Source organism: Hyperoodon ampullatus (assembly GCF_949752795.1).
Source record: "Hyperoodon ampullatus genome assembly, chromosome: 1".
NCBI classification, from domain to species: domain Eukaryota; kingdom Metazoa; phylum Chordata; class Mammalia; order Artiodactyla; family Ziphiidae; genus Hyperoodon; species Hyperoodon ampullatus.
The window spans coordinates 144985486-144996969 of NC_136914.1; the positions used below are offsets into that span (position 1 = coordinate 144985486).

The window sequence follows — 11484 nt, forward strand, 5'->3', positions numbered from 1 at the left end:
TGTTGGGGGGCCTGCTAATTTAACCGACAAAGGTTGATTAACAGGAGAAAAGGAATACCATTTATTAATATTTGTATTTTCATGGGATTTCACAGAAAAGAAATGAAATTCAAAGAAGTTAGACTCAGGAGCTTCTATACCCTTCTTAGCAAAGGAAGTAGTGTTTGGGCCTCAGGGGACAATAAATTGTATGGAAGCAACTAGGAAATATATGGGCTATTTTAGTAGGGTTTGTTTATGCAGACTCGTTTGGTTGCCGGCTTTTGATCTCCGGTGATAAGTTGTTCTTCTCATCCTGGTATAGGAAAAGGGCAAAATTTATGCCACCTTCACAAAAGGAAATTTATGCCCTGCTTTTAGGGAGATCAAGGAGGGCAGATAACTCTTATCATACTTGTTGATTCCTCAGCTCAAAATAATTTTCATATCAAAGTGGCATATTTTGAGGGTGGCAAATTCTGATCCCCTTTGAATCAAAATCAGAAAACGAACATTGTTACAATACTATCATATAATTCTCAAAGCCATTCAAGTTTTTGCCAATTATTCTGTTCGTGTTTTTCCTAGACAAAGAAGAATCCAATCCAGGATCATAGATTGCATGTAGTTTTCATGATTTTTAGCCTCTTTCAATCTGGGACAGTTTCCCAGTCTTTGCTTGACTTTCATGACCTAACACTTTATACATTTTTAGCAGGAATACCACAGATGTGAAGCTATGTTTTGATGCATCTTATCAGATGGTCAGTTGGGATTTTTCTCATTACAAGTGATTTTATTCTTGATCATTTTGTTAAGGTGGAGTCTGCCAATATTCTCCAATGTAAAGTTACTCTTCCGTATTTCCTTTAGTATTAGCTAAGTATTGGGGGAGGGAGAGCCTATGAAATGATGTAAAGATCCCATTCCTCATCAAAATTTCAGGCTTGGAGGCGACGAAGCCGTCGGCTCCCAGGCCCGCCTCGCCACCACTTCTCACTTTTCCCAGGGCGGATGCGCCTGCGCTCAGCTGCCTGGGCGGGCTGGGAGGCGCGGGTTGAAAAGTCTCCTTCCAAGTTTGGAGAGAGAGAGAAGAGCGCCTCAGACCTCGGTACCCGTAAGCGGGGAGGAGGCGAGAGAGGAGGACGCAGCGTCTGGGGAGCACCCAGGCTGTAAGACGGAGCTCAGGCTTCGAGAGCTAGAAGTGTGTGACGTGCCTGGGAAAGGCAGGAGCGCCTGCGGTTGGGCTGCTCTTGGCTAGCAAGGGGAGTCCGAAGAGGCGGCGAGGGGCGAACACCCGACGCAAGATGGCGAGTAAAGAGATGTTTGAAGATACTGTGGAGGAGCGTGTCATCAATGAAGAATATAAAATCTGGAAGAAGAATACACCGTTTCTGTATGACCTGGTTATGACCCATGCACTTCAGTGGCCGAGCCTTACCGTTCAGTGGCTTCCTGAAGTGACTAAACCAGAAGGAAAGGATTATGCCCTTCATTGGCTAGTGCTGGGGACTCACACATCTGATGAGCAGAATCATCTCGTGGTTGCTCGAGTCCATATTCCGAATGATGATGCACAGTTTGATGCTCCCCACTGTGACAGTGAGAAGGGTGAATTTGGTGGCTTTGGTTCTGTAACAGGAAAAATTGAATGTGAAATTAAAATTAACCACGAAGGAGAAGTAAACCGTGCTCGTTACATGCCGCAGAATCCTCACATCATTGCTACAAAAACGCCATCTTCTGACGTGCTGGTTTTTGACTATACAAAGCACCCTGCTAAGCCAGACCCAAGTGGAGAATGTAATCCTGATCTTAGGTTAAGAGGCCACCAAAAGGAAGGCTATGGTCTTTCTTGGAATTCTAATTTGAGTGGACATCTCTTAAGTGCATCTGACGACCATACTGTCTGTCTGTGGGATATTAATGCAGGACCAAAAGAAGGCAAAATTGTGGATGCTAAAGCGATTTTTACTGGCCACTCGGCTGTTGTAGAGGATGTGGCCTGGCACCTGCTGCATGAATCATTGTTTGGATCTGTTGCTGATGATCAGAAACTTATGATATGGGACACCAGGTCCAACACCACCTCCAAGCCGAGCCACCTGGTTGATGCACACACCGCCGAGGTCAATTGCCTGTCGTTCAATCCCTACAGCGAGTTCATTCTCGCAACTGGCTCTGCGGATAAGACTGTAGCTTTATGGGATCTGCGTAATTTAAAATTGAAACTCCATACCTTCGAATCTCATAAAGATGAAATTTTCCAGGTCCACTGGTCTCCACATAACGAAACTATTCTGGCTTCAAGTGGTACTGATCGCCGCCTGAACGTGTGGGATTTAAGCAAAATTGGAGAAGAACAATCAGCAGAAGATGGGCCTCCAGAACTCCTGTTTATTCATGGAGGACACACCGCCAAGATACCAGATTTTAGTTGGAACCCCAATGAGCCTTGGGTCATTTGCTCGGTGTCCGAGGATAACATCATGCAGATATGGCAAATGGCTGAAAATATTTACAATGATGAAGAGTCAGATGTCACAACATCGGAACTGGAGGGGCAAGGATCTTAAACCCAAAGTTCGAGAAACGTTTCTGTTGAATGTAATGCTACACAAATGCTTGATTTATCAAGCGCCAAAATGGCATTGTATAGTAGGAAGTCTAAGTGGGGTGGCATATGGCGTTCTTTACCTTCTGATCCTAGCACTTTCAAGTGAGCTATTGCGTACTGTATCATATTGTAGCTTTTAGGGAAGAAAGAAATGTTGCTTAAGAAAGATCATCAGCCGTTGTTTTAAAATACAGTAGCAGGGTACTGCCTTTGATTCAACTATTTTAAGTCCTTGTTTTCTCAAACTAAGTGCTTGCTGTTCCTCAATATGCAAGAATAACTTTTACACTTTTTCCCTCCAACACTTCTTGACTGGCTTTGCAGAAATAAAGTTTTAAAATAAAAAATAAAAAATAAAAATTTCAGGCTTAAGTTTTAGCACCCATTAAAATTTCCTATTTAAAGTATTACTATGATGGCTGCCAAATAGTGAATTTCTGATACCATAATTCCTTCTACATTTATTAGTAGGTATTCTAATGTAAAGAAAAAAGATTTCTCCTGTCCCCATTTATGTCTATTTCTAAATTTTTTATCAGTATAAATTAACTAATCCTATTTTATTTAATGAGTTATAATGATTTTTATCATTACTTCTTTTGATGTGAAATTGTCCCATGTTTAACCAGTTCTTTAAATATTTCCTAACTTCTAGCACAAAAAGAAATTCTAGGCTCATCAATTTCACATCCATATGAGCACTGAAAAAAAAAAGAGAAAGAAAGAAAATGAATATGGACCATTTCAATCTTTAACAAAGTTAACTTACCACTATAGTAGGAAAGCTATTCGGTGTAAGTCTATTACATAAATGTTAAACAACCACTGCAAATTAAAAAAAAAAAACTTTATTAAAAAAGAAATTTTTTATTAAAAGTTTAAAATTCGGTAAGAAAAAAAAGCTACAATTATTACAGATGTACACACCACACACTTCTCTCTCTCTGCTGACCTCAAAATTCAAAATAAATATCATAACAGAAAATGTGAGCAACATCAGAAACTAGTTTCTACCTGAACTGAATGCAGAGTGCCCTCTAGAGGCATCATTTAATCAATGCAATATTTCCAACTGCACATGAACCTATTTATAATATAGCTCTGTAGAAAGTTTTCAGAAGCAGTTCTCATTCAATACGTAGGTTTACTCTACACATACTAATAACTCATCATGATTTGATTCAGTGTATTATGTACCACCTCTAACAAAACTAATGCAAGGAATCCAACAAAAAAGTGGCTCCCACTTTATCAGCTAGACAAGAGAATTGAGACACATGATCACAAGATAAGACATCAAATTGTCATATGTCATTTTGTGACTTTTGGTAAAGCTATTAGCAAGTCTGAAATCTCCCAAAAATTTTATACAGAAGAAATGTTTCCATAATTTATTCCATTATTTCTTCACCATCCATAGACGAATCAGCTGTAGATTCAGCTTGCAAACTGCCTCTCTTGGTTCTGTACCTTTTATGTACTGCTGCAAACTTCAAAACTGCTGGTGAATTAAAATCAAGAACTGTAGTCACATCTTGAAATGAAACTCCAACACAGATGTGAAAAATTCACATTTAAACTGATATCGTTTAAATAAGTATTACTTAAAGATCAAGTAAATAGAAAGGTAAACTACTTCTCCTATTATAAAATTTTTATACAGCTCTCAAGTATATGGGGGTCTAAATTACTTAATACTTCAGCTATAGTTGTTAAAAGTATCACTTTCTCACCTTCTTTGCAATAATTTAAAATAATTTGAATAAAATTATTTTATCAATGGCTGTTCCTTAAAAAAGTCCTTTCAAATATTTGTCCCAATGAAATTCAGCTATAACAATATAGATTTGAGTTAAGAGAATAGTTTTAAGATAATATCGTTTTATTTGATCATATTTTTTACCTAAATACATAGTCAATATTAAACAGCAATGAGATACTAGGGAAAATATTATAATTAGACATGACTCAAAATTTAGTCTTCCAACCTTCCTAGAGAATGTCACAACTTGGTATTGTGTAAAGAAGAGATTTGAGAGATACATTTTGATAAATTAAAGGAAAACTATAGTTGACACCAAAATGTGGTTATATCAGATGAGTGTAACCAGATCTAATTTATCTACTTTGCTTTTTTGATATAGATACAATTGTAAAATATATAACTTAATGTTCCTGTTGAAATGCTTATTTCCAAGTACAGTGTAGGGGAGGAAAATTCTTGAATGGGCTCTGCAAGAAAAGACAGCTTAATAGGAGAAAATCGCACAAACAAGTTTTTGGTGACATGGGAGCCTAAGAGGTTAGGAAATGAAGACCCAAAGAAATGGCAAAACCTAGTATGCAATGCTTTTATACTAAATTGATCAAAGAAAAACAATTAAGGAAAAGTAACTGAAACATATGATGAGGCTAAAGGAAGATAAGAATTATTTTAACAAGGTCTGTTTGTACAGATTTCTCTTCGTCTTAATTTCCCATCCTTGATAAGAACGCTTCTTTCTTCCTAGTATAGGGGGACATCTTTCACAAGGGAGTTTTATCTCCTGTTTTCAGGAAGAAAAAGGGGAGATCAGAATGTTTTTTTTTTTTTGTATCTGCTGTTTTTCAAGTATCTTTTGTTCAAAATAATCCTTATGCTTAAGTGGCATATTTTGGGCTGGCATTCTCTGCCATCATTCAACACTCACAATAAAATATATAATTTTGCTCTGCATGTATAGCTAGTTTAATTTTGTTTTCAATAAATCAGCATGAGCATATTTACTCTGCAGAACAATGTGCAAAAGCTTTAACTGTGTGATACAAACCCTAAAATGCCAAGGCTTTCTTGACCTTCAGGTCAAGCTTAACTTAACAGGCTTAACTTATTCACAATGCTGGTTGGGAATTATGTTTCCTATCACCTGAATCTTTAAGAGTATTCACTTTTTATAGTCTCTGCTTCTTCAAAAGAATGGAATTTTGGGCTCCCCTGGTGGCGCAGTGGTTGGGAGTCCGCCTGCCGGTGCAGGGGACGCGGGGTCGTGCCCCAGTCTGGGAGGATCCCGCATGCCGCGGAGCGGCTGGGCCCGTGGGCCATGGCCGCTGAGCCTGCGCGTCCGGAGCCTGTGCTCCGCGGCGGGAGAGGCCGCAGCAGTGAGAGGCCCGCGTACTGCAAAAAAAAAAAAAAAAAAAAAAAAAAAAAAAAAAAAAAAGAATGGAATTTTAAGTAAATAAAGAACAACCTTCATGATAGTCTGCCATATTAAAAAGAAATAGTAACAAAAACACCAAGGAATCTATCCCCTATTGATCCATAAAGCTCTCAAGCTATGTCCTTCCTGTATCCCTGTTAGAGGGTGTACTTTGTGTGTTTTCAACCCCATAATAAATAGTAGGGAGAGTAGCAATATTTGCATGACTTCTTCGTTTTTCTGCTGTTCCTCCAACAGAGTCCCCGCTCCCTGGAGTAGAGAAACTCACATCCTAACAAACCTTGGTGTTCCAGGCTCAGTCTATCCAGCAGATCTAAGATCTAAAAATGGTGTCATTTTTCTCTCAATAAAAACTCAGAAAACTTGTTAGGAGAGGAGAGAATCATGCTTACTACTTGCCCTCGGACAAGATTTTATCCTGATTTATATTTCTTCTCAAGCATCAACCTGACTACAGGTTTGATTCCAGGGAATTTGGAAGGACTCCACAACTCCGATATCCCTCCAGAACCCTGCTTGCTGATGCCTAAAGCTCTATGGCTTGTAGCAGAAAGTTGTGTCCCCTGTTACAATCTCCATAGCTGTTAGGACTTTGTCAGCTCCTTCTCCCAGAGGCTGACTACTGAGATGAGGAGGGAAGAAATCATATGGATCCCATGGAGAGAACGCATCTAGAGAGAACAGATGAGCAGCCTACACGTGACTTTTTAATACAAGTGTCCCCTCCTTCAGGACTACCTTGCATCCTTGTTGACCTCAGACCTAGTTGTTCTTGACTATCTGTTCTCTTGTCAAACATTTCATAATCACTCTGAGACTCTGGAGTTACAATGATAAGCAAGCCAAACCCATGCCTGCCTCCAGGGGTTTCTAATCTAATGGAGGACACATGTGAGTAAACATGCAATCAAGTGTAATAAGCTGCCTAATGTAGGAAATACATGTTGCTATGGTAATACATAGTTGGAACATCTCATGCAACCTAGGGTCTTGTCACGCTCCCATACTTAAGGTGAGAACTGCACAATGGCTAACATTCAGCCAGACAAAAAGGCCAAGGTTTGCATGTATCACAATATCTCCTGTCGAAACAGTGTGTATTCATAGACGCTGTATCCTGTCTCATCTGTCGCTCTGCCCTTGTGAACAAGAATGTTTCACTGGCGCAGAATAGTTCCAGTAAGATGGCCAAACCTTAACTCCGTAGGATAGTTATAGGAAGATGTGGGTTCTACAGAACTATGCTCACCTGTAACCTTTCACGGTCTGAACAGCACCTTTAGCTACATCTTATCTCTACTCCAATCTGGCTCCTCTGTCCACGCGTTCCTCCAGGGAGCAGCCACAAGAGGTTTGGCTGGGGTATGTGGCATCAGTTCAGCCACCTGGCACATCACAAAAAGCAGAAGGAGATAAATAGGGATCCAACCAACACTGCAGATAGGATTTCCCTGGTGGCGCAGTGGTTGAGAGTCCGCCTGCCGATGCAGGGGACATGGGTTCGTGCCCTGATCCGGGAAGATCCCACGTGCCCTGGAGCGGCTAGGCCCGTGAGCCATGGCCGCTGAGTCTGCGCGTCCGGAGCCTGTGCTCCACAACGGGAGAGGCCACAACAGTGAGAGGCCCGCGTACCACAAAAAAGAAAAAAAGAAAAAAAGAAAAGAATGCAGATAAAGGGCAGTAACAGAGTCCATGTTTATAAGAAATATCTCTGTCCTCCAGGCTTTTGTTTCAGACATGCAAAGACCAGTTTTAGACATTTATTTAAATTATTAAGCCACATAGCCTTGGGTTGAACTCTAGAAATATTCACTCTTGCCCGAGGCCAATGTTACTCTGAAAATTTTGTGAGCAAATCTTTTCTCTTCCATTACCTCTTTAAGCCACAACTGTTAAAGCTCCCAATTACGAAATAATTAAGACACCATGACTTGTGGATCTAAAGCACATTTACAAAGAGTAACTTCTTCATTTAGTAATTTGTTTCTCCCCTTTATAGCCAGTAGCACACTCAGAGTACTAATCACAATAACAAAAAGTAAAACCTAAAAGTCACGGCTTGATTACAGTATTTTAGATAACACCTTTTCATTCTGGGTCCCCAATGGTTGCGATTCCTGGTCTTTGAACATCTGGAAGTGTTTCCATTATAGAAGAACATGCTATTGATTCTTCCCTGTCTTGTATTTGAAAATATGCTTTGTTCTCCAGAACCTTCCCTAAAAAGACTGGGCTTATGACATAGATCAAAGCATAACATGTGACCTTGGTGGCAGGTTGGGAGGAAGTGTGGACATTTGAGGTGGGTGAGTGTGCAGAGGAAGACAGAACACTAGTGCCCTTAATTCTCACCCTGGCTTTGCTGTCTGCCAGTTAACCCCTCTGAGCCTCATTTCTCTGCCTTCTAAATGCAGGAGAGGAATTAAATAATCTTCAGGTTATTTCCAAGATTGTGGTTTCTGTTTTGCGTATTGAGTGTAATTGTTTTCTTTAGGAATTTACACTGCTTGCCAATACTAATGAGGCAACCACAGCATGTAACCATAAAAACCAAGTCTGGTGGTTTGGGGTTGTGTGTTCACCTGAAGTCATTATCAGTAAGTGGAAGTTCCATGGTCTTAAAGTATAGACATCCAGTGATGTTAATGTACAAGGCACAAAAACTTAAAAATGCAACCGTCCTACAAATATAAAATGAACATATGTCCACAGTTTTAATTCAGCTCTTTAATTAATGAGGTATCCAGAAAGATAAGAAGGCTCATTCAAAGAGCATTTGAAGAGCTGGGTATTTACAGGCAATTTAATAAAGGAATGGTAGAATAAGATGTTAGATTAGATACAAAAATGGTAATTCCCTAAGAGGCAGTAAATCATAAACTTTGAGATTATCTTTTCTGCCAGAGAGGATTCTACAAATTAACAATGTCCTGGCTCTAATCAAATGGTAAAATTTAAATAATCAAGTAATCCTTGGATGAGCCTATTAAACGATGGCATACAAAGACTTCACTTTATTGGATAATTTTTTGGAGGCATCTGTACTGGAGACCCTTGAATATGTAATAAAAGTCTGAGGCCTCCAGATATACTGGCAACTCATTCACCTCTTTCCCTGATCTCTCTGGTTGCCGGGTTACTAGGCAGATTGTTACCTCCCAAGGGTAGTCTAGGGGAAAAGGAGTTCACACATCATACATAACATAGGGAAAACTATTTGTAAAATAAGCTTCATGGTCACATTGGCCTAACTTATTATCCTATTGGTAAAATTGAATTCATATGAATACCATTTCTATTTACTTTCTAGGTTGATTTATTCTTGTTGAATGAAGGGTAGGAAGGAGCAATAGTAACATAGGAGATTTATATCCACGTAAGATTAAAACAAGCAATGAATAAGCCAAGGATCCAACAGGGGTTTACTGGACTTCATTGAATTTTGTCACCATCATCTTGGAAAACTCATAGCCTAACAATACTGCCTCTATAATTCCCTGTTCACTTGCAATTTCACAAGGACACCACCTCAAATAAAGATTTACTTAATAGTATTTAAGAGTCATTTTTGAATTTTCATAGTTCTTCCATGGTAAAAAATATATATTTTTTAAAATCAAAGTGTATTCTTGGACAAAGAAAGCCACGATGAGATTTGAATTTAAAGTGGCCACTCATGGCAATAACTCAAGATGGGTCAGTGATTTTTAGCTTTTTTGGGAGGTCGAAAAAAATATAGACCCTCTCTTCAGAAAGAGACAATGAGCATATAACACATATATTATAATATATATATAATTTTGTACTTAATTTGATTTGGGATGACTCATGGAACCCCCGCATTTCATCCTGGACCCTGGTCCATAACTCCCAACTTCGAAAAACAAGGAGGATTGTAAAAGATCATCAGTGAAGAACCTGGTCCTCATAGCTTGTCTCCCAACCCTCTCCTGATATCGGACTTTATAAGTCAGCTACCTTTCAGTTGCAGGCACCAATAGGTTGTTTTCTTTGGCACTGAAGCAGAAATGCCCATCACAATGGAAAACCTAAACCCAATTATTTGGGAATAACACAGTCCTCTATGGTCCTGCTGTAGTGACAATTCCTAAAATCACTACCAAAGGTAGATTAATAAGTCATGGGCTTCAGAGCGCATTCTTACCCTGCCCCTTATTAAGTCAAGTGACCTTAAAAAAAGGTACTTAACTTCCCTAAGTCTCAAGTTACATAATTAAAAAATAAGAATGATTAAGGGGTAGGGCCCAGAGCACAGATATGTGGAGCCATACTCCTCACCTAATCAGTTGAGTAGAATCAGGGAACAGATCCCAGGTGAGGATAATATGGACCCAGTAAAACTAATGCAAGGTTATGTAGGATGTGTTCTATTTGTGTTTAAAAGTTTGGTAGAACGTTTTTCTTTTTTTCTTTTACTGTACTCCAAACCTTGGGTCCTAATGTTACATGCAATGTTATATGTTGCATGCAATTATTTAGTGATCTAAAGAGGAAAGCAGAGTTTACAAACTTTAATTAATTCTGCCTCTCAATTGTCACAATTTTGAGCTTTCTAAGAAAGAAATAAACCTTGATAAATAGTACTCTCTTTTGTAAAATAAATCTAAGGCCAATTGAATTCCATGAAACATAATGAATTTCACAAGTTAAAGACAGAATATAAATATATTTTCATTCACTAAATTCTTATATTAAAGAAGAATCTAAAAGATTTGCTAAGAATTTCATAAAACCCAGGTAGGTAACATGGCTGTCTTTTAAGCAAGGTGTGACTAAACTTTTTGATTATTTTTTTAACCAAATTAAAATGTTTGTGCTTTTTAAATTATTTTTCCTTTCAGCAATATACTAAATTTATGGCTCCTACTTTCCAGTCTCATTTGTTAGAATGTTTGGTAACTGTGCCAGACCTTCAGGATAATAACAGTGATATCAATTATTTTTTTTTTTTTTTTTTTGTGGTACGCGGGCCTCTCACTGTTGTGGCCTCTCCCGTTGCGGAGCACAGGCTCCGGATGCGCAGGCTCAGCAGCCATGGCTCACGGGCCCAGCCGCTCCGCGGCATATGGGATCCTCCCAGACCGGGGCACGAACCCGTATCCCCTGCATCGGCAGGCGGACTCTCAACCACTGCGCCACCAGGGAGGCCCAGTGATATCAATTATTAAGTACCTACAGCATACCTGGCACTGTGCATTGTACCTATGTTATCACTAATCCTACTGACAGCCTCACGGTACAGCATTATGCTTCTCTTTTTATAAACCAGGCTAATAGGACTCAGAGAGGATGTGGCACTTACCCTAGGTCCCACTGTTATGTTCAACCCTAAAAATCCTAGTTTCTACTTTCTTCTGCAACATAATGCTTCTTTCAGAGGCTTCATATGTAAGTTCTGAGGCATACTCATTATTGAGACAATGGCTGTGACAATGGCAATGAGAAGACAAAGAAGCCTTGAGTCCTGACTGAGATATAATCCCTGGAGCTCCATCCCTCCCCTGTCCTTTCAACTCCCAGTGGGGTCCCTAGGTGCCGAGACCCACCATCTCCATCGGTGTGACTGGAAGCTCCCCATTCCATTCACCACCACGTGCTTCTCTTCCTCTTTGCCGTCACTTCTCCTCTTTCTAGGGTGGCCAAAGTCACTGAAGCTGTGGTCACCACCCT

At 39.6% G+C, this 11484-nt stretch overlaps 1 protein-coding gene across 2 annotated transcripts; it reads left to right on the forward strand.

Moving 5' to 3' along the window:
* Window positions 1-993: 993 nt before the first annotated feature.
* LOC307059826 (histone-binding protein RBBP7-like) lies at window positions 994-2956 on the forward strand (the record flags this gene model as incomplete). 2 transcript variants are annotated; one of them, XM_079714059.1, is made up of 2 exons in its annotated part: window positions 994-1096; window positions 1300-2956. In XM_079714059.1, 2 exons carry the CDS (start codon window positions 994-996, stop codon window positions 2553-2555), a joined length of 1359 nt encoding a protein of 452 aa, XP_079570185.1. In that variant the 3' UTR covers window positions 2556-2956. The 2 variants fall into 2 exon arrangements, with proteins under 2 accessions (XP_079570185.1, XP_079570186.1); XM_079714060.1 differs by lacking the exon at window positions 994-1096 and having other exon boundaries at window positions 1287-2956.
* Window positions 2957-11484: the final 8528 nt, after the last annotated feature.